Genomic DNA, 22868 nt, shown 5'->3' with positions numbered 1-22868 from the left:
CATTCTTTATTCAAATATGTACTCGTAGGTGCAACCAACTTTCGAGACCGCAATGCTTTTTGGTAAAGTTTTTGAATTTTTTACCCCATTGCTCGGTTAAACAATGAACTCAGGGAAAACTTCAAACCATCTGTTAAGAAATATGTGCTGAACAAAGTGATTTCCTTAGATTAATGTTGTGAAAGTGGCAACACTGATCACGAATTTCATAGTTTTAGCATGTACCGCCCTTTTTATAGGTAGGTATTCGTATGGGTTTTTAATCCAATTAGTTATTCATGTAACTTATTCATGAAATATAGTATTTTTTAATTGTTCGTCTCGCCTCGTTTTGTGCCTAAAATAACAGGTTATGGGCCCAGGCCCCTTTCGAACTGCGTTTTGTGTTAACTTATGAATTTTTTAAATGAATTTTTATGTCGTTTTTCGGGCAATGAATTTTGAAAGTAATTTCGAATTTTTTGAACTTGTTTTTTCGTTTTCGTTTTCGAAAGAATTGAACTCGTGAATTTTTTGAACCAGAACTTGAACCAGAACTATGGAACACCAGAATTCGAGCCTACCCAAATTAGTGGGTAAATCAAACTACAGAGAATGGAGATTTCGTGCAGACCTTGCAATACAGTCATTAAAACTTGGAAAGAAGCAGTCAGCAGAAGACCTAGAAGTGAAAACAAAGGTATTAATTGTAACTTCGCTATCCGATCTAGTAACTCCGTGCATCATGAAATGTAAAACTGCTGAAGCAATTCTAGAAAAATTGGACTCCCTTTATGGGTATAAAGAAGAAGATCTTGATAAATTTCAATCAGAATTTCAAGAATACAAGTATGACAATTCGTTATCGTTTCTCGAAAATTATAGCAGATTAGAAGTATTGAAGGAAAAAATTGATGAGTTGGATGAAAATCCAATTACTGAGTCCACCTTTAGAACTAGAATTATGAGAAGTCTCCCAAAACGATTCAACAATTTTAAATCTTGTTCAAAATTAGTGAAAGATATTACATTAGACGATTTGGTGGATGCACTTGATTCCGAAGATATTCGTTTGAAAAAAGAATTTGATGAAAAGAAGAAATTGAACTCCAGAAATTCGTCGTCAATTGCATTGGCTGCAATTACCTGTTACAAATGCAGTGTTACCGGTCACAAGGCTAGTGAATGTACTTCAAGGACTCCGAATCCGAATTCCAGATCCACTCCTAGCAGCAGCAACCATGGTGAAAAGAATATTCAGAATCCTGTCCAGAATGCGGAAGTTGGTAATAATACCTGTAAATACTGTAAAGTTGCTGGTCACGAAGTGAAAAGCTGTCCAATCTTGGAAAAAAGAGCAAGTGCCGTCTGTTTCAAATGCAAGGGGAAAGGTCACTTTGCCAAAAATTGTTCTGGAGAACAAAAACCTGACCCTGAGAAGAAAAAAAGTATCGCCTGTGTTGGTTTGACTTCGTTGGTTGGTTCAACTGTAAATAAAGAAATTGACCCAAATACTTGGATTTTGGATTGTGGCTGCACCGATCATGTTTGTAATGATAAATCAAAATTCCAGAATTTAGAACCTGTCAAAGCTGAGATTCTCGTTGGTAATAATTGTTCACTCAAGGTTAAATTTCAAGGTACTGTAATTTGTGATAATGTTACCTGTAATTTGTATTTCAAAAATGTCTTGTTAAATGAAAGCTCTCCTGTAAATCTGATCTCTGTGTATAAGCTGTTAGATTCAGGTTGGGTTGTGAAGGAATTGACTTTGAAGAATTTTATTTTAGAAAAGGAATCGTATACTATCACTGCTAAGTTAGATCAGAATAATTTGTGGATTGTTGATTTTAATTCAGTCAACACTGATTCGAGTTCATCTGGTTCATCTAGATTTGAATTGTTGTCTTTGGTAAAATGGCATGAGAGATTTGCACATCAGAATTTTGAATACACTAAAGAACTTTTGAACAGATTAGAGGTGAAATATGAGAAATTGCCAAAAGATTACAAGTGTGTTGATTGTTTGAAAGGGAAAAATTATGTTTTGCCGTTTGATAACAGTGATTTTGCTGCAACGGAAGTTGGTCAGATGACGCATTCAGATTTGATGAGTTCTCCTACTTTGTCTTTAGGTGGCTCTAAATATGCATTATGTTTGAAAGATGATTATAGTAATTATCGTACGGTGTATTTTCTGAAAAGTAAAAGTGAAACAGTTGATTGTTTTCGAGATTATTTTGAGAGAGTAAAAAACATTACTGGAAAAAATCCGAAGTACTTGAGAAGTGATAATGGAACTGAAGAAGTGAATGCCGAAATCGATTCTTTAATTTCTAGTCTTGGAATGATTCACCAGCTCACTTGTCCCTTTACCCCTCAACAGAATGGTAGAATTGAACGTGATATGAGAACTTTGACAGATGCAGTAACAACTATTTTGATTAAAAGTGGACTTGAAAAGAAATTTTGGGCTGAAGCTCTTTCCTATGTAGTTTATACATTGAATAAAGTCAGTAAATCGAAAGTTAAAGGAAAAACGCCATTCGAAGTATTTGAAAATAAAGATGTGTTTAATGTTGATAGTCTACGTCCATTTGGTACTAATGTGATCGTGCATATTCCGAAGGAAAATAGAAAGAGATTTGATCCGAAGGGTGAGGAAGGTATTTTTGTCGGCTATGAGTTGAATGTAAAAGGTTATAAAGTCTATCTGACGAATTCGAAGAAATTTACAGTATCTAGAAGTGTAACGTTTTTAGCAGACGATGTGAATGGAAATGCTATCATGGAGTTAGAAGAATTCTCAGAACCGGAGGCAGCTGAAGATTGTGAAGTGGTTGAAATTGATTGTGACTGGGATATAGATGAGAGTGAGTGTAGAAATGCTGTAAGTTTATTTAATCTAAAAGTGCCGGCTGATTATTGTGATCTTGATAAACTGTGTAGTGAAGAGAGAAATACTTGGAAATTAGCTATTGAAAAAGAATTAGAAGCGATGAGTCGTTATAATGTCTGGGTTCCAGTTGATAAAATTCCTCCTGAACATCGGCCGATAGATACCATGTGGGTATTCCGAGTAAAGAGTGACGTAAATGGCGATGTAGCCAAAGCAAGATTAGTGGCAAAAGGCTGCCAACTGAAAGGAGATAAGAGCTCTATCTACGCGCCTGTTGCAGGTGTTACGTCTGTAAGAATATTTTTATCATTAGTCATCCATATGAAACTGATACTCAAGCAATTGGATATAGAGACTGCCTTTCTGAATGGTATATTGAAAGATGTCGTTTATATAAAAGTACCACAAGGGTATAATGGTATGGTGAAATACCTGAAATTATTAAAAGCATTGTATGGATTACCACAGTCACCTAGATGTTGGTATGATAAACTGAAAGAAGTGTTACTTAGTCTTGGTTTTACTATTAGTAAAATTGAGAAGTGTTTGTTTATTCTGAGAAAAGGGAATCGTTTTGTTATCTTTCTTACTTATGTAGATGATTTTTTTGTAGCTGGAGATTGTTTAGAAATTGTTGAGTTTGTGATTGGAAAGTTACGTGAGTATTTCACAGTCAAAGTTATGGACAAGGTAACATCTTTCATTGGTTTTCATCTGAATGTTACACCTGATTGTATTGAAATTGATCAAACTTCGTATATAGAGGCGAGTGCAAGGAAATTTAGATTGGATGGATCAAAAAAGGTGAGTATTCCTATGGTGAAAGGTTTCAATCCTGAGAATTTGAATAGTAAGAATGATGAGCTGTGTGTTCAAAAGTTTCAAAGGTTACTTGGATCTATAAATTACATCATGGAACGGACTAGGCCAGATGTAAATTTTGCAACGAATTTATTGAGCAGGTTCACCCTGCAAGCAACGGATGAATTATACAAATATTTGACTCGTGTACTTTGTTACCTGTTCTCTACGAAGAACCTTAGGTTGAGATATTTACCAAATGAAAAATCTGTTCCGTTGGAGGCTTACTGTGATGCATCGTGGGCATCAGAAAAGGACAGGAAATCCACTTCAGGATATGTTATTAAAGTGTATGGTAATGTGGTACATTACAAAACAAGGAAGCAATCCATCGTAGCTCTTTCCTCCTGTGAGTCTGAGTATATCGCTTTAGCTGAATGTGTACGAGAAGTTCTAGGTATGAAGAATTTATTGAATGAAGTTGGAATCGAAGTGGGTCAAGTGAATGTTTGTTTGATTTTTTGTGATAGTCAGTCAGCAATGAAAATTGCTACTTCCGAGGGCAATTGTAATAGATTGCGCCATATTTCCATCAAATACCATTTCATTCAAGATTTGATTGAGAAACAGCTGATTAGGTTAGAATATGTAGAATCATCAAAAAATCTGGCTGATTTTTTGACAAAAATTAGTGATAAAGGTGTTATCGATAAATCACTAAAAGCATTGTCATTCGTTTAAACTCGTTTTTTATTGATATTTTATTTTATGATATTGAATTATTCAGATTATTCTTATGGGAATTTAGTTTTATAAAGTCGTTTTTTGAAAGTGACATATTTTGTTAATCAATATTTTATTGGGATTTATTTCTTATCCGTTTTTATTCTTATTCTTATTGGATTTTTTGGGAATTAATTTTTAGAAATCTTGGCTTAGTTTAAGGCTTAAGCTGTTTAGAATTATTTTTTAAGATTTTTAGAATTTCAGAAATTCGTGATACTGTTGAAGGAGGGTGTTGTGAAAGTGGCAACACTGATCACAAATTTCATAGTTTCATCATGAGACGATCTATACTCACCACGTTCATGGAACACAAGTGAACGACTGACTGAATCATATGTTCGACTTCGGATTTGTAATCATTATCATTTCTACACTTAGCCGACTTCGGAAATTTTTTTATCAAAATTTTACCAATAAAATAATGTGAAATTTTAAAGGTGAAAAATGAAGGATGTGGACGAGTGTTTTTTAAGTAAATTGAAAACGTTTGATGGCGTTGTCCTATCCGATGACGCTTCTTCTTCTGGACTATGTAGTAACGTAAATTTTTACATAGATAATAAGGAAAACTTTGCGGATTTTTTAAAACACCTAAAAAGAGATGGCTACGAGTTCAGCAAGAGAAATTCTCGCTGTTTGGAAGGCAAGTATCCAATTTTTTTATTTTTTCAGTGCTTGTATACTTTTATGTACAATTACTGTTCTCATTATGTCATTAACAAAACCATAAATTTCAATTTTCATTTCATTTTGTAGGTTCTGTGCAAACTGAAATAAATGCATTAGATGTAAAAATCCCATACTTTGATCATCCTTTCGTAAAAGTTCAAACCTCCTACTATGAATGCAGTCACGGTGCGAAGTATTTTAAATCAAAAAATGATAATGTGGTAAGCTAATTGTGATATTATAATGACATATCTACACACTTTTCATGTTTCATTACTTTCACTGATTGATGTTATTGTTATGTTTGATAGCAACATCAAGATCATCCGGTTTGTAAAAAAAAGAAAAGATTCCGAATTCAAGACACGAAAAAAATGAACTGCCCTGTTGTTATGAAAGTGACTCGAATTGTATATTTCCCCAAAGTTGAATTGAAAAAAGATGTTAGCTCTTTTAAAAGGAAAAAAACCAAGGTATGGTGTCTATTTTGTATTGTAGTATTGAAAGTTCATATAAAATGAGATTCCTAATTTTTCTTCTTCTACTTTTAATAGATGATGAACGAAGTACGTAGAGTATTGCAACTGTCCGGTGATAAAAATGGTGAACTGGAGGGTAAAGAACGGTATTACTGCACGTTTTCGTTGCCAAGCAATCACAATCATCCGATAATGACCGCTTATTTGAATCAAAAATTGGACCCTTCCATCCAAGAAGAGATTAAAAAACTTGTCGAAAATGGTATAACAAATACGTACTTCGTGAAAGCTGCCCTGAAGAAGTTTGTATCTGAAATGCCAAATGGAAATAGCATACCTCGGATGTCTAAAGCGTTCTACCCATCCATTAAAATCATTTCCAATTACATCGCTAAATTTACGTTGGAAAATCGAGTAAGCAACATCGATCAAGTTGCATTGCTATCAAAAGTGAATAAATGGGAAAAGAACAAGTCCTGCAGTATTTTCTACCGTCCGCATGATACTGAGAATGATTTTTTACTTTGCTATCAAACTACATGGCAGAAACAACTATTGAAAACGTTCGGTGGAATCACTCTTCTAGATGCAACTTACAAAACTGTGAAATATGCCCTGCCAATGTTTTGTATTGCTGTCAAAACGAATGTAAATTATTGTATCGTCGGAATGTTTATCACGCTCTCGGAATCTTCTGAGAAAATAAAGGAGGCTCTCGAAATATTTAAATCATGGAACCCAGATTGGAATCCAGAATATTTTGTAGTCGATTATTCGGAAGCGGAAATTAATGCTATAAAATCGGCATTTGGATGCTACATTTACCTATGTGACTTCCACCGAGAACAGTCCTGGGGAAGATGGACAAAAAAACGTGATAATTTAGATTATGCTTCCGATGAAGATGAAATTATGGCGATTTTTAGAGCATTTGCGAACTGCAAAAGTAAGTCAGAATTTGAGGAGAAAATTGAAGATCTCAAATCTAATGACGTGTTTATTCGAAACCCAAAAGCACTTCGTTACTTCGAAAATACCTGGTTGCCTGTCAAAGAAATGTGGATAAGGTGCTTTTTTCCTGATGAATTTGTATTTAAAATTTCCACGAATAATGGGATCGAATCGCAATTTAAAATGCTAAAATACGGATACCTAAAAGTTCGTAATGTAAACACCTTAAGCGAGTTAATGACGTTAATGATTGAAGAAGTTTTCTACGATTTGCTGAATAAATACACCCAAAAGAACTCGTCGCTTTATCATGGTTATAAACTGTATAACAAAGAGATTCCTCATTTTCTTCAAAACCGTCCGAAGCCATTTATCAAACACGTCTGTAAACGATATGACACTGCTGAAGAGTACTCTTATGATTCAATTCTCTTTGAAGGTGGAAAATTGAAAGTTCGTAGCAAAACGAATCCTCTTACTCTTTATGAAGTAGATTTTACCAAACCATCTTGTAATTGTGAAGATTTTTGGCGATACCGGCTTCCATGTGTACATTTCTGTGCAGCTTTTCTATACTTACCGCATCTGCTCTCTTTTGAAGATTTGCCTGAAACGTATCGAAACTCTCCATACATCACGATCAATAAGGATTTCAACCTATTTGAAAATCAACCACAATGCGATTGGAATGCTGAAGCTCATTCGAATTACCAGTCTATTGAATGTTGTACTAATACTGCAGAACTTGGCTCGGATAACATGACGAAGAATACAAATGTGTTCGTTGAAGAAGTTTCCTCAGTTAATGTGAATGAGAAAAACCAAGCTCAAGACGATGTTGAAAATAAAAAGAAAGAAAAAAAAATTCGTAATATCCGAGAAATCTGTAAAATGTTGATCGATAAGACATATAACATGAGTTATGAACATGATAAAGTTCAAGTAATTGAAACGTTGCTTCAAGAAGTTGATGTAAAAATGAACGAGTTACAATCCTTTGAATTTTTACCTCTACGAAGTATTGAAAACAAGAAAAGAGGACCAGGATCACAGCTGCGAGACCTACCTAAACGAAAACGATTGAAGAAAACCAAAGCTGCCGGTGAAAATGATGCTAGTGCTATTGCAATGAATCTAGTTATGGAGGAAGCTACACCAGTGCTGATTGAAAGCACTTTAATCGATAATATATTAGTCTAATCCGCAATATGTTAGTCTTGTCTCTTATAAGTTGAAACGTTATATTTTTTAGTTACTCAACTCTAGTAATAGACATCAAACAAACTATTTTATTATACTCACTTATTATAGGTACCTTAAGATTTAAGAATGATTAATTCTAATCGTTACCTCGAATTTTTGTACCTTTTATTATTTTTAGGTATACTTCTGTTTCGTTTTTCATTTATGATAATTTAAGTCTACCTATTTTGTTACTTTCGTTTATGATTATTGAAAATTCAAGTCTTGTAATTTTCATTATTGGTGCCGAAGAATGATTATTTCTAATCGTTACCTCGAATTTTTGTACCTTTTATTATTTTTAGGTATACTTCTGTTTCGTTTTTCATTTATGATAATTTAAGTCTACCTATTTCGTTACTTTCGTTTATGATTATTGAAAATTCAAGTCTTGTAATTTTCATTATTGGTGCCGAAGAATGATTATTTCTAATCGTTACCTCGAATTTTTGTACCTTTTATTATTTTTAGGTATACTTCTGTTTCGTTTTTCATTTATGGTTATTTTAGTCTACCTATTTCGTTACTTTCGTTTATAATTATTGAAAATTCAAGTCTTGTAATTTTCATTATTGGTGCCGAAAAATGATTAATTCTAATCATTACCTCGAATTTTTGTACCTTTTATTATTTTTAGGTATACTTCTGTTTCATTTTTCGTTTATGATAATTTTAGTCTATTTCGTTACTTTTGTTTATGATTATTGAAAATTTAAGTCTTGTAATTTTCATTATTGGTGCCGTAGTGTTACCTAAAGACCTAAGACCTAAACTTTCAAGTGTTTGATTTTCCAAGTCATTATTATTATTATTATATTGGCAGTTATGTACTTTTATTTTTATTAAAGAACTGTCAGAAGTAAATAAACGCAATTGTTCATGATATTTCAAATTTTTATCAATTTGGGTACTTTCATAAAGAAAAAAATACGTGAACTCTTCTCTATTCATTGAAATAAAAAACAACAACTCATATGTTCGAAGTGCGAAGAAAAAAGAACGAATCTGCACTGATTCTTCATAGGCATGTTCCATGAACGTGGTGAGTATAGACCATCTCTTTTATCATGTACCGCCCTTTTTATAGGTAGGTATTCGTATGGGTTTTTAATCCAATTAGTTATTCATGTAACTTATTCATGAAATATAGTATTTTTTAATTGTTCGTCTCGCCTCGTTTTGTGCCTAAAATAACAATTAACATTATTTTGGTGCGTCTGTGTATGCTCGAAAAACATTCACCGTAGAGTTGATAACGTTGCAAAATCGCAGAAATGTTGCCAATGTGAGCGGATAGACATTCAATGCTCGTGGATTGATTGACGCTTGTGTTTGGCATAAAAGTATGTAGACGTCTTTGCGAATGCTTTTTAACCAATACCACGGTGTGGAATATACAGCGAAGGACAAATCCGATGTCTTGAGTAAATAAATGTGAAAAAACAAAGTAAATTCAGTGATTAGTGAACGAGTTGTTGATTTCTAATTATCAACGTGTGACGAAAACTTACAGTTTGTTCCAACGTAGCTCCAATCCAACATGTCATGTAGACTTCTTGAATCGTGAAGAGGAAAACGAAAACTTCTCTCAATCTGAGTATGACTGGGATACCTGGCTGGTGATGGTCCATACATGCGAACAAAAACAAATTCAACCACATTTTACGCATTATTCTTATTATTACACTAATTCTACATGCATGCTCTATTGTGCTCCTATAGATTAACGCGAATCGCGAAAAAAAATTGATAATACGAGTAATAGAGATAAGATGGGACCTTAATTTCAGGTTGTACCTATGTTACCCAGAGAAAATTTTTGCTCTGGAGCTGAGGTGCTCCTGCAGGGGAGGTATAAGTTCTCAAAAAGGGCGATTTTCGATTTAGCCACTATACGAATGAACCAGTTCCAAAAGATAGATACATATTTGAGAACTGCGTCGACCAAGACCATAATTATTTTGAGTAGGCAGGCACCGCTGAGTGGTTGAAAATGTGCAAATCGCATATCTCATGGTAAATTCTGGGGTTGGGTTGAGACCGACCTCTTTTCTTATGAGAATCCATATCTCCTTATTCAGGAGCATCTCCGAAGCCAATTTTTTTCGAAATAACATTTTTATTCAACTCGAAATGAGTCTCTTTTGAATTTGGCTAGAATCTTACAGAACTTTTTTTTACAATCCACCCTCGTACCTACATAATTATAAGCTATCTATTTTATTGAGCTTACCTTTACAGCAATCAAAGCATGGACAACATCGATATACAGCAAAATGGGAAGGGTAAGACTGGCGATAGTTTCAAAAAAGCCTCTGTAGGTTGAAACGAATCTGTTGAAAATCACTTGTTAATAATTTTAATTTTTAGTTGAACTACAATGAACACGTGGCTAGACTCATGCCTCCTCTACAGGGTTTCCGAGGAGTGGTGGTAGCCTATTTTGAAAATTGATGGGATAAAAAAAATACGTTTTCAACATTCAAGAGCCAAAAATCCTATTATGACCATGGGGGTCGATAGTACTTTGAAAAATTAAACAAAATTAGCTAACTTATTATGACTTTTTCCCCAACTTGCACATTGAAGTAGCAACAAAATGACGTTTAATTTTAAAAAATCGCGATTAAGAAAATGAATGCGAAAATCAATAAGTACTGTACTACGACAAAAAATAAACAAAATTTTGTTATATGATCGTATTTTTTCCTACTCTAAAATTTAGAAAGTTTTTGGAAGTCAGAAATTGCCAATATAAGTAATAACAATTTTAGCAAATCAAAAATAAAAATGATCATGATAAGATGTGTTTACTTTTTGACGTAGTATTTGGTAAACTTTTGATAAGGGTCATTCCATGTCGATTCGACCAACCTTTTTCAGTCATGTCTTTCGATTTCGCTCAAATTTTTTTTACAATATATACCCACCCAGTAAGTAAGAAACCCGCAATCAGTTTGGTTCCAGCCCCATCATGGGACGAATGGGGGGGGGGGCTTCTATTATTTTCACATTGTCTCGAGGTACCCAACTTCAGCGGCGGATTCCTCCAAAACTATGATACTTTGATCAAAACTGATTTCACAGTTTGAAAGGACATTGCATTTAGAACTTTTTAAGCATTTTGAAATTTTCAAAAGTTGAAAGTTGAACTTTTAAATTGAAAATTCAAATTTCAAAATGGCGCTGTAAGTGGGAGCTACCATTTAAAATTTTGACAACATTTCCATAGATGTACCTTTTGATGCTTTTTCAAAATATTTAAGTTTTGAGATGGGATCTCCTAATGGAGGGGTAGCACCCCCACCCCCAATTTTAGGCGAAACTTTCGAAAGAAAATCTGGGGCATGTGATATATCGAATTGTATGTTTTCGGTGACGCTGAACACGAATATGACGTTAGATTTTTGATAGGACCCCATCCACGGCCCCCAGAACCTCCCCAAAGGGGGAAAAAGTTCAAAAAAGTGTTTTGTTCGTGCGACACATGGAATAGTATGTTTTTGGTGACGCTGAACACGAATATGACGTCAGATTTTCGATTGGACCCCATCCACGGCCCCTAACAATTTTTTTGGACTTTTACCTGTTGGGGGAGGTTCTAGGGGCCATGGGTGAGGTCGATTTGAAAAACTCGTCGTCGTCGTCGTTTCCTTATAAGTGGTAAGCCTGTTGGCCTGTCTGCTGCGGTGTGGAACCTGTTGAGGATGAGCCTGAGGTATCCGTGAATTTCCTCCTTGGTCTCCCTCTGCTTCTCTTCCCCGTTGGTGTATATTGAAGGACCTGTTATGGTGATGTTGTTTCCTCCATCCTTTTGACATGATTTCTCCAATCTTTCCTATACTGTTTTATCTTCTTCATGACTGGCTTCACTCCGAGATCTGCTGTTATTTTCTCAGATGGGACTCTGTCTCTGAGAGTCACCCCTGCCGTTCTCCTCATGAACTTCATCTCTGCTGCCGTTATTCTTCTTTTATCAGATTTCTTCAGTGCCCATACCTCGCTTCCATAAGTCATCATTGGTATTGCTAGGGTATTGTACACCTTCGATCTTGTTTCTTTTCGCACCTTACTGCTTCTCAGGGTCCTACTTATCAGTCCTGTGACTCTCAGGAACTTTGCAATCTTTCCACCAACATCTACTTCTCCCTGGTATGATATCGTCAATCGTGTTTCCCAGGTATTTGAAATTATTGACCTGTTCAATGATTTTTCCATTTATTACAATCTTGCTTCTTACTGGCTCCTTTCCTTTGAAGGCCATTGTTTTTGTTTTCTCTGATGATATTATCATATCATACTTTTCTGATGTCTTTGTTAAATTATACATTGATCTCTGTAGGTTATCTTCTGTTTTCAGCTAGTTCTGCTTGATCATCTGCGAATAATACTGTTGATATTTCTTGCCTTCTGTCTGTCTTGATTCCTTTTGGCTTCATTTTCTGCCATTCTTTTACCATGTGACCAATATACATGTTGAATAAAACACAAGACAGTGGACATCCCTGGCGAACTCCTCTGTTTATTTCTGCTTGTTCTGAGAGTTTATTTCCAATTCGTACTCTTATTCTAGTGTTCTTATACCTATATGCTGTTTATCACCTTTCGCATTTTATATGTTATCTCTTCATCTTTTAGGACTTCAAACAGTTTCTATTAACCCTATCATATGCTTTTTCCAGGTCTATAAAGCACATGTGTGTTTCTAGGTTGTATTCGATCCTTTTTTCCATCAGTAGTTTTACTGTATAACTTGCGTCAGTCCATGATCTTCCTTTTCTAAATCCGTTTTGACTTTCTGACAGCTTTTCTTCTGCATGCTCTGCCAGTCGTTTTGCCAGTATTTTCGCATATATCTTGTAGCAGGTGTTGAGTAGACTTATTCCTCGGTAGTTTTTCAGGTTTGACATATCGCCTTTCTTGAACAGTGGTATTACCTACATTTGCTGTTTTGAAATCTTCAGGTACCTTTTCTTCTTAGTACATCCTATTTAGGAATTCCAGTAGTCTTCTTTTAAATTTGCCACTTGCATATTATTTGTACAATTCTGTTGGTATGCCATCTTCTCCTGGAGCTTTTGCATTTTTTGCCGTTTTCAAAGCTTCTTGTAGCTCTGTAAATGAAATTCTGTCCTCTGTTTCTCCAATTTCATCTTCTATCTTTGTAGCTCGTGCATTTTCATCACTCCAGAGTTCTTCAAAATATTCCTTTGCATCATTGATTTTAATCTTTGGCAAACCCACTATTTCGTTAGAATTTGTGTCAATTCTCCTTATGATCTTGTACACCTTTGGCCGTAACTTGTATGTGTCATGCTCCAGGAATGTGATGAAATTTTCCCAGCTCTCTCTCTGTAATTTCCTGGACTTTCTCTTGACTTTTGCCGATTGTTTTCGATATTCTTCACCATCAACCTCACTTTTTGTGCTCATGAATTTTCTAAATGCTTGTCTTTTCTTTTGTATGAGTTCTTGGATTTCGTTGTCCCAATTCTTTATTCTTTTCGCCCCAATTCTGCAAGGAACCATTCCTAAGCTTTCTTTTGCAGCCTTTGTCACGATAGATTTGATAATTTTCCATTCTTCTTCTATGTGCTGGCTTGTTGGTATCTCTTGACTAATGATGTTCATCCGTCTTTGGTACAAAAACACTTTTTTGAACTTTTACTCCCTTTGGAGAGGTTCTGGGGGCCGTGGACGGGTCCAATCAAAAATCTGACGTCATATTCGTGTTCAGCGTCACCGAAAACGTACAATTCGATATATCACATGCCCCAGATTTTCTTTCGAAAGTTTTGCCCATAATTGGGGGTGGGAGTGCTACCCCTCCATTAGTAGATCCCATCTCGAAACTTAAATAAATTGAAAAAGCATCAAAAGGTACATCTATGGAAATTTTTTCAAAATTTTAAATGGTAGCTCCCACTTATAGCGCCATTTTGAAATTTGAACTTTTAATTTGAAACTTGAACTTTCAACTTTTGAAAATTTCAAAATGCTTAAAAAGTTCTAAATGCAATGCCCTCTCAGACTGTGAAATCAGTTTTGATCAAAGTATCATAGTTTTGGAGGAATCCGCCGCTGAATTTGAGTATCTCGAGACAATGTGAAAATAATGGAAGCATTGGAAGCCCCCCACCTGCCCCCTGAGGGGGCTAGGACCAAACTGATTGCGTGTTTCTCACTAACTGGGTGGGTAGACATTGCAAAAAAAAAAATTTGAGCGAAATCGAAGGACATGACCCAAAAACGTTGGTTGAGTTGACATGGAATGACCCTAAAGTGGGTACGATTTTTTTCCACCGAAAAATGCGTTTTTTCGCAATTGTGGGCAAAAGAGATGGAGTGAGGGAATTTTTTTTAGCTACACAAATTTTTTTTCAAAAGTACCCAACATTCCAACAATGAACAATGATGTTTCATTAAAATGTCAAAAATCAAACGATGGCGCAGGCATTTTACCTATTTTACCTGGGAATACCCTTTTGCACTTTTGAAGTTTGAAATTCTACAGTGTAGGTAATTATTACCTGTTGAGATTTCGTATATCGTGTATGCATTTTTTGATCACGTATCTGAATTTTGGTTCGATACTTTTATACGTGTCGATATTAATGTCCGTATCTTCACTCAACGAATTCAACTCGTTGATAATCCTTTGCGCCTCATTATGGCATATTACTGCCCAAGGTACAGAAATAACTCGGTGCCCCATGTAAATGATTATTAAACCGCACATCATACAGTACAAAATGAGGTGATAACCTATATAAAATTCGAATGACGCGAATTGTTCAAGTCCAGAAAGTGGAAGTTGGTAGTACATATAGTTTTCAACCTTTTCTTCTCGATAAAAAATTATCACATCTAGAATAGGGACAACTGCATATAGTACAATTGCGATTCCAAGTTCAAGTGTTATAATCTTGGTGATTTTTTTCGCATCCAAATATTTGTCGGATGTACTCGTACGCGTGGTTGATGGTGTTTTCGTTAACATTTTATCAGCCATCGAAATCATTTGCTCTATATCGTTTCCATACCAATACACCGCGATTGCGGGCTTCACTAGTGTTTCCATCACAGCGATAACGAGTAAAAATCCCATGTAAATCAGCAACACCAAGTCGCCGGTTTGTCTACCATAAACTATGTATAGTACGAAGGAAACAAAAGCAGGTAACCATACTATGTAAACCATCCACAACCATACCAGTTTGGTTTTTCTATGTATTTTATCGGTGTAATATACGTTACCGATGATGCAGTAGGATAAATACATCTGATTAGCTAGCGTTGTCTCGAATCCGAACATATTCTCTGTTCCAAATACTTGGTTGATCACTTTTTTAATATCTCTAATCACTTCCATTGTGTTCGAGTTTTCAATCACTTTCGTCGTTGTTAGACACTACCGAATTGGATCCGAGTTCGTTAGGTATTGAAAAAATTAAAAAGGAGCGAGTAATTTCCGACCTGCAGAATATATTGTTTTCTCGATGGTTTCCCTGGGATCTGGTTGTTGAATTTTGCATTTTGTTTAGTTAAATACTTAATGCACAAGTAGAGATTATGTAGGTTTAAGGTGGATGTTAATAATTTAGGGGGTAAGTTGGTGTAAGTACTAAGTACCCACAGGGTGCGCTGAAATGTCGCGTACCCCCAGAATTTTTGCTTAATTTTTTTGCTGGCCCCGGTGAATGATAGTAATGATAGCACGATGACTGGTTGTTGGACTGAGATGATAACATTCCACCAATCATAATCATCTATTTCACGTTGCCAACCTACATTAAGTTCTAAATGTACTGTACTTAGACTTACCCAACTTGGAAGTGTAATTTTTTGTTGCAGGGGGTCAATGGTCAATGGTCATAAAAGCCCCAAAAATGCAAAAATGTCGAAATCGATTTTTTATTTTCAAGATGTAGGTAACCTTATTACTCCGAAGGTGCGGTAAGATGTGCAAATATTGTTTTCAAATTGGTTACCAAGGATCTGATTCTTGAATTTTGCATTTAGTTTAGATGAATAATACAAACGCAGCGCAGAGATGTTAATAATTTAACGAGGATGTTATATGTAAGTGGCTAGCAGCGGCCTATCGTGTGGTTAAACAAAGGTTACCGGGGGGGGGGGGGGGGTTAACGAGTTTCTCAATTCTTGGTCTTCCCTGAAGAAAAAAAAACATGCATATATTTCACTCTTAAAATAAAAAATTGTGGCACGAAAATAGCATTTTTCGTCAATTCGTTGACAAATTGGGGGGAGGGGGATTTTTTTCACATATTCGTCTACACGTATTGGTAATATACCTAAGTATGATGTAATATTATATTATATTGTGTAAGTTCCGCGGTTCTGCCGGTAGACTATCACTAATGCTAATAGGTATTGAATTTAACCAAATCTTTGAAATCAATAAGTAGGCTATGTAGGTAGTGTGATTGATACTTTTCTCGAAAATTCATCGTAGAAGTATATATACAGACTACAGAGCTTGTACCTTTCCTAGTAAGTATTTATGACGTCAGATTTTTGATTGGACACTCCACGGCCGCCCCCAGCACCTCCCCAAAGGGGGTGACCCCCCAAAATGGTTACATTCGTGTGACACATGAAATAGTATGTTTTCGATATCGCTGAACACGAATATTGCCTTAGTTTTTCGAATCGACTTCACCCATGGCCCCCAGAACCTCCCGCAATATGTAAAAGTTCAACAAAATTGTTGAGAGCCGTGGATGGCGTCCAATCAAAAATCTGACGTCATATTCGTGTTCAGCATCACCGAAAACATAGAATTCGATGTATCACATGCCCCAGGTTCTCTTTCGAAAGTTTCGCCCAAAGTTGGGGGGGGGGGGTTCTCCCCTACCATTGAGAGATCCCATCTCGAAACTTGAATATTTCAAAAAAGCGTCAAAAGGAACATCTATGGAAATTTTTTCAAAATTTTAAATGGTAGCTCACACTTACAGCGCCATTTTGAAATTTCAACTTTCAACTTTTGAAAATTTCAAAATGCTTTAAAAGTTCTTTTAATCGAAGTATCATAGTTTTGGAGGAATGGGCTACTAAAGTTGAGTACCTCGAGACGATGTGAAAATAATGGAGGGTATGATCTGATCCAGTGTCATTTTAGATAAATAGGTATGTTGTAAAAATACGATGTAATAAGAATCATGTGCTGTGCGATGTCAATATTATGCATTACATTGCGTACTAAGTTGTTGCTCTGTGGATTTCGAACGATTCGCTTGGGAGGATAAGTGAATCTTGTAGAATTACCTACAGGTTAGATTCGATTAGCTTAAGTGTGATTCCATGTTGAGTTTTGTGTCATTTTAAGGTAAAAGGTCCCACTTTGACATTTTCAGATTTCTCGCAAAATCGATTTAAAGTTGAAAAATGTCAAAGTGGGACCTTTTTATTTTTTGACGTATTCGGACAATACCACCTATAGTAAAAGGCCTGAGCGCTGAATCGTTATCACCTTCTGACGTCACCACTAGTAGATGACTCGATTGTGTTTACCATTTGAATTTTAACGTACATTTAAATGGCGAGTTCGTGAAACAGAGTAAAACTTTCGTTAAAAACGTTAATAAAATGATGACATTTTAATTAATATTTGTTCTAAAATGTGTTGTAGTGATGAGATATTGTTGTTTTCAACTACTGGTGGTGTTGGATTACTTTATTTTTGTACAAAGTGAATTTTTCGCGATCTGTTTGTGTTGTGACATTGTGTGATTCGGATGTGTAGATATCTTGTGAAGTGAATAAAAATGAAAACTGATGTGTACTAGTGCCTGTGTTTTACTGGAATAACATCGCAGTGAAATGAATAGTGAACCATATAATCTAAAATGCGTTTTAAATCTGCATTGTGAATACAACCATCCAACTACAATGGATGGATAAGGTTATCTAATCAAGAATCAAGAAACCATCAACATCTCAAACCAATTAGATGATTTTAGTGGGATTTTGACAAGATTCGACGATTATTTAATTATATTTCACCAGTGAGTGTTGTAATATCCGCCAAAAGGTATAATTTTGTCAAGTTTATGTATAACTTTCATCTTTAATGTTGAAAAACAGTGTTGTTTATAACCTAATTTCTTCATTTTTTTTCATTAAAATCATTCCTACATGATCATGAATTCATTATTCATGTAGATAAAATATGAAAAATAAAATTTTCCCAGGATTTAATTCGTTTGAGTGCATTTTTCATTCAATTCTATAGTGTATTATGATATGTTAGATACGTAAGTACTACCAAGTAGCGATGACGTCACAAAACAGCGCTCAGGCCTTTTACTATAGGTGGTATTGATTCGGATACTAGACGATCTCCTCTAACAGCTGGTATGATTTTTAGTTCGCGCTCCTAACGGGAACCCCGCGAACTAGCGCGTTGAAGTTAACTACTCAGGCCTATCCTTTCATTTATCGGAATTTGAAATTATTTTTTGCTTTAATCTTCTGTCAGGGGGGAGGAAAAAGTTGAAAAATGATTACATGTTTACAATTTTTTGAAAAAAATCAGAAAAAAATTGAAAATAAAAATTTTTTAAACAAGAAAATGATGAAAAATTGCAATTTGAAATCATTTTTTGCTGTGATCTTCTGAGGGGGGAAGGGGAGTTGAAAAATGATTACATTTTTACAATTTTTTGAGAAAATCAGAAAAAAATGAAAATTTTTTTTTTCAAAAAATCATGAAATTTTCTACAGTTTTTTCACGAAAGCAAAGAGATATTCTGCAGATGACTTCGCGTACATATTACCATTAGATTCGGCATAAAATTTCCTTCAAAATGAGCTATCAGAGACCTTTTTTAGCGTTCGTTTGACGATTTTAAATGAAAAAAACACTTAAAAATTTTTAAACTCGTTTTTCTCAAAACTAAGTTTTTTGTAGTGATGAGTGTTTAGGTGGTGTAAGTTGGGTAAAAATCAACGAAATGTCGTCGGGTTTGCTCCATTCGATCAGGAATAGTCCAAAATACAACTTGGCGGTCTTAACTCAATTTTGTCAAAGTGGGACCTTTCACCTTAAAATGACACTTTTGTTGAGATTTTTTGTGAAGTTTTATAATTCGTTATTGGGCTCTCAATCAATGTTGGTATTTTTGCATAGAGTCGAGCCGCCCACCCCCTCCAACAAGTTGTAAAAAATGAACGAATCAAAAAACATAAGTTACTCGTATTATATTTTTTTTCGATTTCAATAAATCATTCGGTGTTGCCTATTTAGTACAAATCAAACAAAAAAATATTCAAACGTTTACTTACCATTCAATAAGATCACTTAGTGTATATATCCAAAAGAATAACTATCTAGGTACTCGGTGAAAACATGTATAGTTGAAAATTTTCATCAAAACAATGAACACAAGAAAAACTTCAAATCATCTGTTTAGAAATATGTAGATAGTTAACTGGACAAAATGATTTCCTTAGATATATATTAACTATTTTCGTGTGTATGCTCGAAAAACATTCACTGTAGAATTGATAACGTTGCAAAATCGCAGAAATGTTGCTAATGTGAGCGGATAGACATTCAAGGCTCGTGGATTGACTGACGCTTGTGTTTGGCATAGAAGTATGTAAACGTCTTTGCGAATGCTTTTCAACCAATACCAAGGTGTGGAATATACAGCGAAGGACAAATCCGATGTCTTGAGTAAATGTGAAAAAACAAAGTAAATTTAGTGATTAGTGAACGAGGTTATCGAATCAGAAAACAGAGTTGATTTCTATCGACGTGTGACGAAAACTTACAGTTTGTTCCAACGTAGCCCCAATCCAACACGTTGTAGACTTCTTGAATCGAGATGAGGAAAACGAAAACTTCTCTCAATCTGATTATGACTGGTATATCTGGCTGTTGATGGCCCATGCATGCGAACAAATTCCACCGCATTTTATGCATTATTCATTGTATTATTACACTAATTCTACATTCTCTATTATACTTCTAGATTAAGGCGGATCGCGAAAAAAAAAAGAATTTTCACAAAATTCAGATGAGACCTTAATTTCAAGTTGTAAGTTACCTAGAGAAAATTTTAGCTCTTTAGCTCTGGAGCTGAGATGCTCCTGCAGGGCAGGTATGAGTTCTCAAAAAGAGCGATTTTCGAACAAAAATCGTGGGTTTTCGATTCAGCCCGTACTCAACCTGTTTTGTTTGGGAAAATGAACCAGTTCCAAAAGGTAGTGTCTAAGAACTACGTCACCAAGACCACTTTTTGGGTAGGCAGGCATCGCTGAGCGGTTGAAAATGTGCAAATCGCATATCTGATGGTAAATTCGAGGGTCCTTTGAGAATCCATATTATCTCCCCTTCAGAAGCATCTCCAAAGCTATTTTTTTTCGAAGTAACTTAATTCAACTCGAAATGAGAGTCTCTTTTGAACTTGGCTAAAATCTTACAGAACTTTTATTTTATTAATCTTACCGATACAGCAATCAAAGCATGGACAACTTCAATATACAGTAAAATGGGAAGGGTTAGACTGGCGATAGTTTCAAAAAAGCCTCTGTAGGTTGAAATGAATCTGTTGAAAGTCAATTTCCTATTAATAATTTTCATTTTATAGTTGAACGATAAAAGGATAATAACTTATCGAGGTGCTTTAATTGTGCCTAATTCGTGATTTAATTTCAATTACCTACAATCGATTGAAAATAACAGTGATTATTGTATAAAAAATTCGTGTAAATATGTAAGTTCGTAACAAAAGGTACCTACTTCCGGGTAAAATGGGCGAAATGTTCCTGCCCTCAGATTTTTGAAATTTTCATGAAACGTTGTTGGGTGCCTTTTGAAAATTTCCTCCAGGCAGGCCATTTTGAAAAACTCGAAAATCACTCAAAAATGTGTTTTATGTGTTTTTTGTGTTACGACACCACCATTTTGAGCCCATGGCTATCCGTTCGCCAATTTTGGGGCGAAAGAAAATTAACAAAAAAATGAATGCGTAGGTAAATGAATAAGTACTACGTCAAAAAATAAACGAAATTTTGTTATTATGCTCGTTTTTTTCCTACTCTATTTAACAAGTTTTTGGAACTCGGCGATTTTTTGAAAATTGAAAATCATTTGTAGCCCCTTCAATGTGCAAGTTAGGCAAAAAGGTATATTCGGTGATTTCGTTCATTTTTCAAAGTACTAGTTACTGACCCCATGGTCAAAATTGAATTTTGAAACGTATTCTGGACCTTCAATTTTCAAAATAGGCAACACCTTCACATAACCTTTTTTTCTCAGTCGTGCTCGGTTTTATCTAAATCTGAAGTTTGTACCACCACCACCACCACTCCCCGAACACCCTGTGTATGTATTTTGAGTGAATTCAAAATTTTTTGTTCAAAACTCGTTTATGATTTTTTTCCGCCGAAAAAGGCGTTTTTTTCGCCATTGTGGACAAAAGGGATGGAGTGTGAGAAAAATTTTTTTTGGCTATTCTTTTCAAAAGTACCCAACAATGTTTCATTAAAACGTCAAGAATCCAAGGATGGGGCAGGCATTTCACCTACTTTACCTGGGAATACGCAATTGCACTTTTGAAGTTTGAAATTCTACAACGTAATTATGAAATGAAATTACCTGTTGAGATTTCTTATGTCGTGTATGCATTTTTTTAAAACGTATCTGCATTTCGGTTCCATACTTCGGAAAGTGTCGATATTAATGTCAGTATCTTCACTCAACGAATTCAACTCGTCAATTATACGTTGCGCCTCATTATGGCATATTACTACCCAAGGTACAGAAAAAACTCGGTGCACCGAAAAAATGATCAATAAACCACAAGTCATACCGTACAAAATAATGTGATAAATCATATAAAATTTGAATGACGCGAATTGTTCAAGTCCAGAAAGTGGTAGCATGTAGTACATATAGTTTTCAACTTTTTCTACTCGATAAAAAATTATCACATCTAGAATAGGGATTGATCCATATAGTACTATTGTTATTCCAAGTTCAACTAATATAGTGCTGGTGATTTTTTTTGGATCCATATATTTGTCGGATGAGCGCTTAGTTGATGGTGTTTTCGTTAATATTTTATCAGCCATCGAAATCATTTGCTCTATATTGTTTCTATACCAATACACCGCGATTGCGGGTTTCACAATTGTTTCCATCAGAGCGAATATGATTGCAAATCCCATGTAAATCAGCAACATCACGTCGCCGATTAGCCTACCATAAACTATGTATAGTAATATGGAAATAAAAATGGGTAACCATACTGTGTAAGCAATCCAGAACCATACAAGTTTGGTTTTTCGATGTATTTTATCGGTGTAATATACGTTACCGATGACGCAGTACAATAAATACATCTGATTAGCTAGCGTTGTCTCGAATCCGAACATATTCTCTTTTCCAAATACTTGGTTGATCATTTTTTTGATATCTCTAATCACTTCCATTGCCTATGAACGAGTATACGTTTTCAATCACTTCTGTTGTTAGACACTACCGAATTCGACCCGAGTTTGTTATCGAAAAAATTACTTAATTGCGACCTGCAGAATATATTGTTTTCTCGATGGTTTCCCTGGGATGTGGTTATTGAATTTTGTATATTGTGTACAAGTGGAGAACATGTAGGTAGATGTTAATAATTTAGCGAGTAAGTAGGGTGCGCAGAAATATCGAGTATTCTCAGGAAATTTTTCTGCTCGATGTTTCAGTTGGTCACAGTGAATGATAATAATGATAACGCGAGTGTACCCAACTCAAAGTGTAATTTTTTGTTGCAGGGGGTCATACAAGCCCCAAAAATGCAAAAATGTCGAAATCGATGTTTTTTTTAAAGATGTAGGTTACCTCATTACTTTGAAGGACAAACGTGCGATATAATGTGCAAATATTGTTTTCAAATTGGTTACCAAGGATCTGATTCTTGAATTTTGCATTTAGTTTAGATGAATAATACAAATGACGCGCAGATGTTAATAATTTAACGAGGATGTTATAATTATGTAAGTGGCTAGCAGCGGTCTATCGTGAATGGAACAAGAGT

General features: G+C 35.1%; 3 protein-coding genes across 3 annotated transcripts; 1 reads left to right on the top strand and 2 right to left on the bottom strand.

Moving 5' to 3' along the window:
• The first annotated feature begins 4773 nt into the window (after positions 1-4773).
• Positions 4774-8971, top strand: LOC135837909 (uncharacterized). Its single transcript, XM_065353352.1, has 4 exons — positions 4774-5108; positions 5222-5355; positions 5446-5607; positions 5689-8971. The coding sequence occupies exons 1-4, from the start codon at positions 4910-4912 to the stop codon at positions 7762-7764; spliced, it is 2571 nt and encodes an 856-aa protein (XP_065209424.1). The 5' UTR covers positions 4774-4909; the 3' UTR covers positions 7765-8971.
• On the bottom strand, positions 8735-15230 carry LOC135837910 (uncharacterized). Its single transcript, XM_065353353.1, has 4 exons — positions 14337-15230; positions 10040-10139; positions 9318-9422; positions 8735-9225 (listed from the first exon to the last, which is right to left on the bottom strand). Exons 1-4 carry the CDS (start codon positions 15176-15178, stop codon positions 9010-9012), a joined length of 1263 nt encoding a protein of 420 aa, XP_065209425.1. The 5' UTR covers positions 15179-15230; the 3' UTR covers positions 8735-9009.
• Positions 15231-19221: 3991 nt separating this feature from the next.
• On the bottom strand, positions 19222-22335 carry LOC135834566 (uncharacterized). The gene is made up of 4 exons (XM_065348484.1): positions 21437-22335; positions 20285-20384; positions 19609-19711; positions 19222-19505 (listed from the first exon to the last, which is right to left on the bottom strand). The coding sequence occupies exons 1-4, from the start codon at positions 22270-22272 to the stop codon at positions 19228-19230; spliced, it is 1317 nt and encodes a 438-aa protein (XP_065204556.1). The 5' UTR covers positions 22273-22335; the 3' UTR covers positions 19222-19227.
• Positions 22336-22868: the final 533 nt, after the last annotated feature.

This window comes from Planococcus citri, chromosome 2, assembly GCF_950023065.1.
Source record: "Planococcus citri chromosome 2, ihPlaCitr1.1, whole genome shotgun sequence".
Classification (NCBI taxonomy): domain Eukaryota; kingdom Metazoa; phylum Arthropoda; class Insecta; order Hemiptera; family Pseudococcidae; genus Planococcus; species Planococcus citri.
The sequence above is the reverse complement of the archived record's forward strand: the minus strand, read 5'-3'. Positions and strand labels throughout refer to the sequence as shown.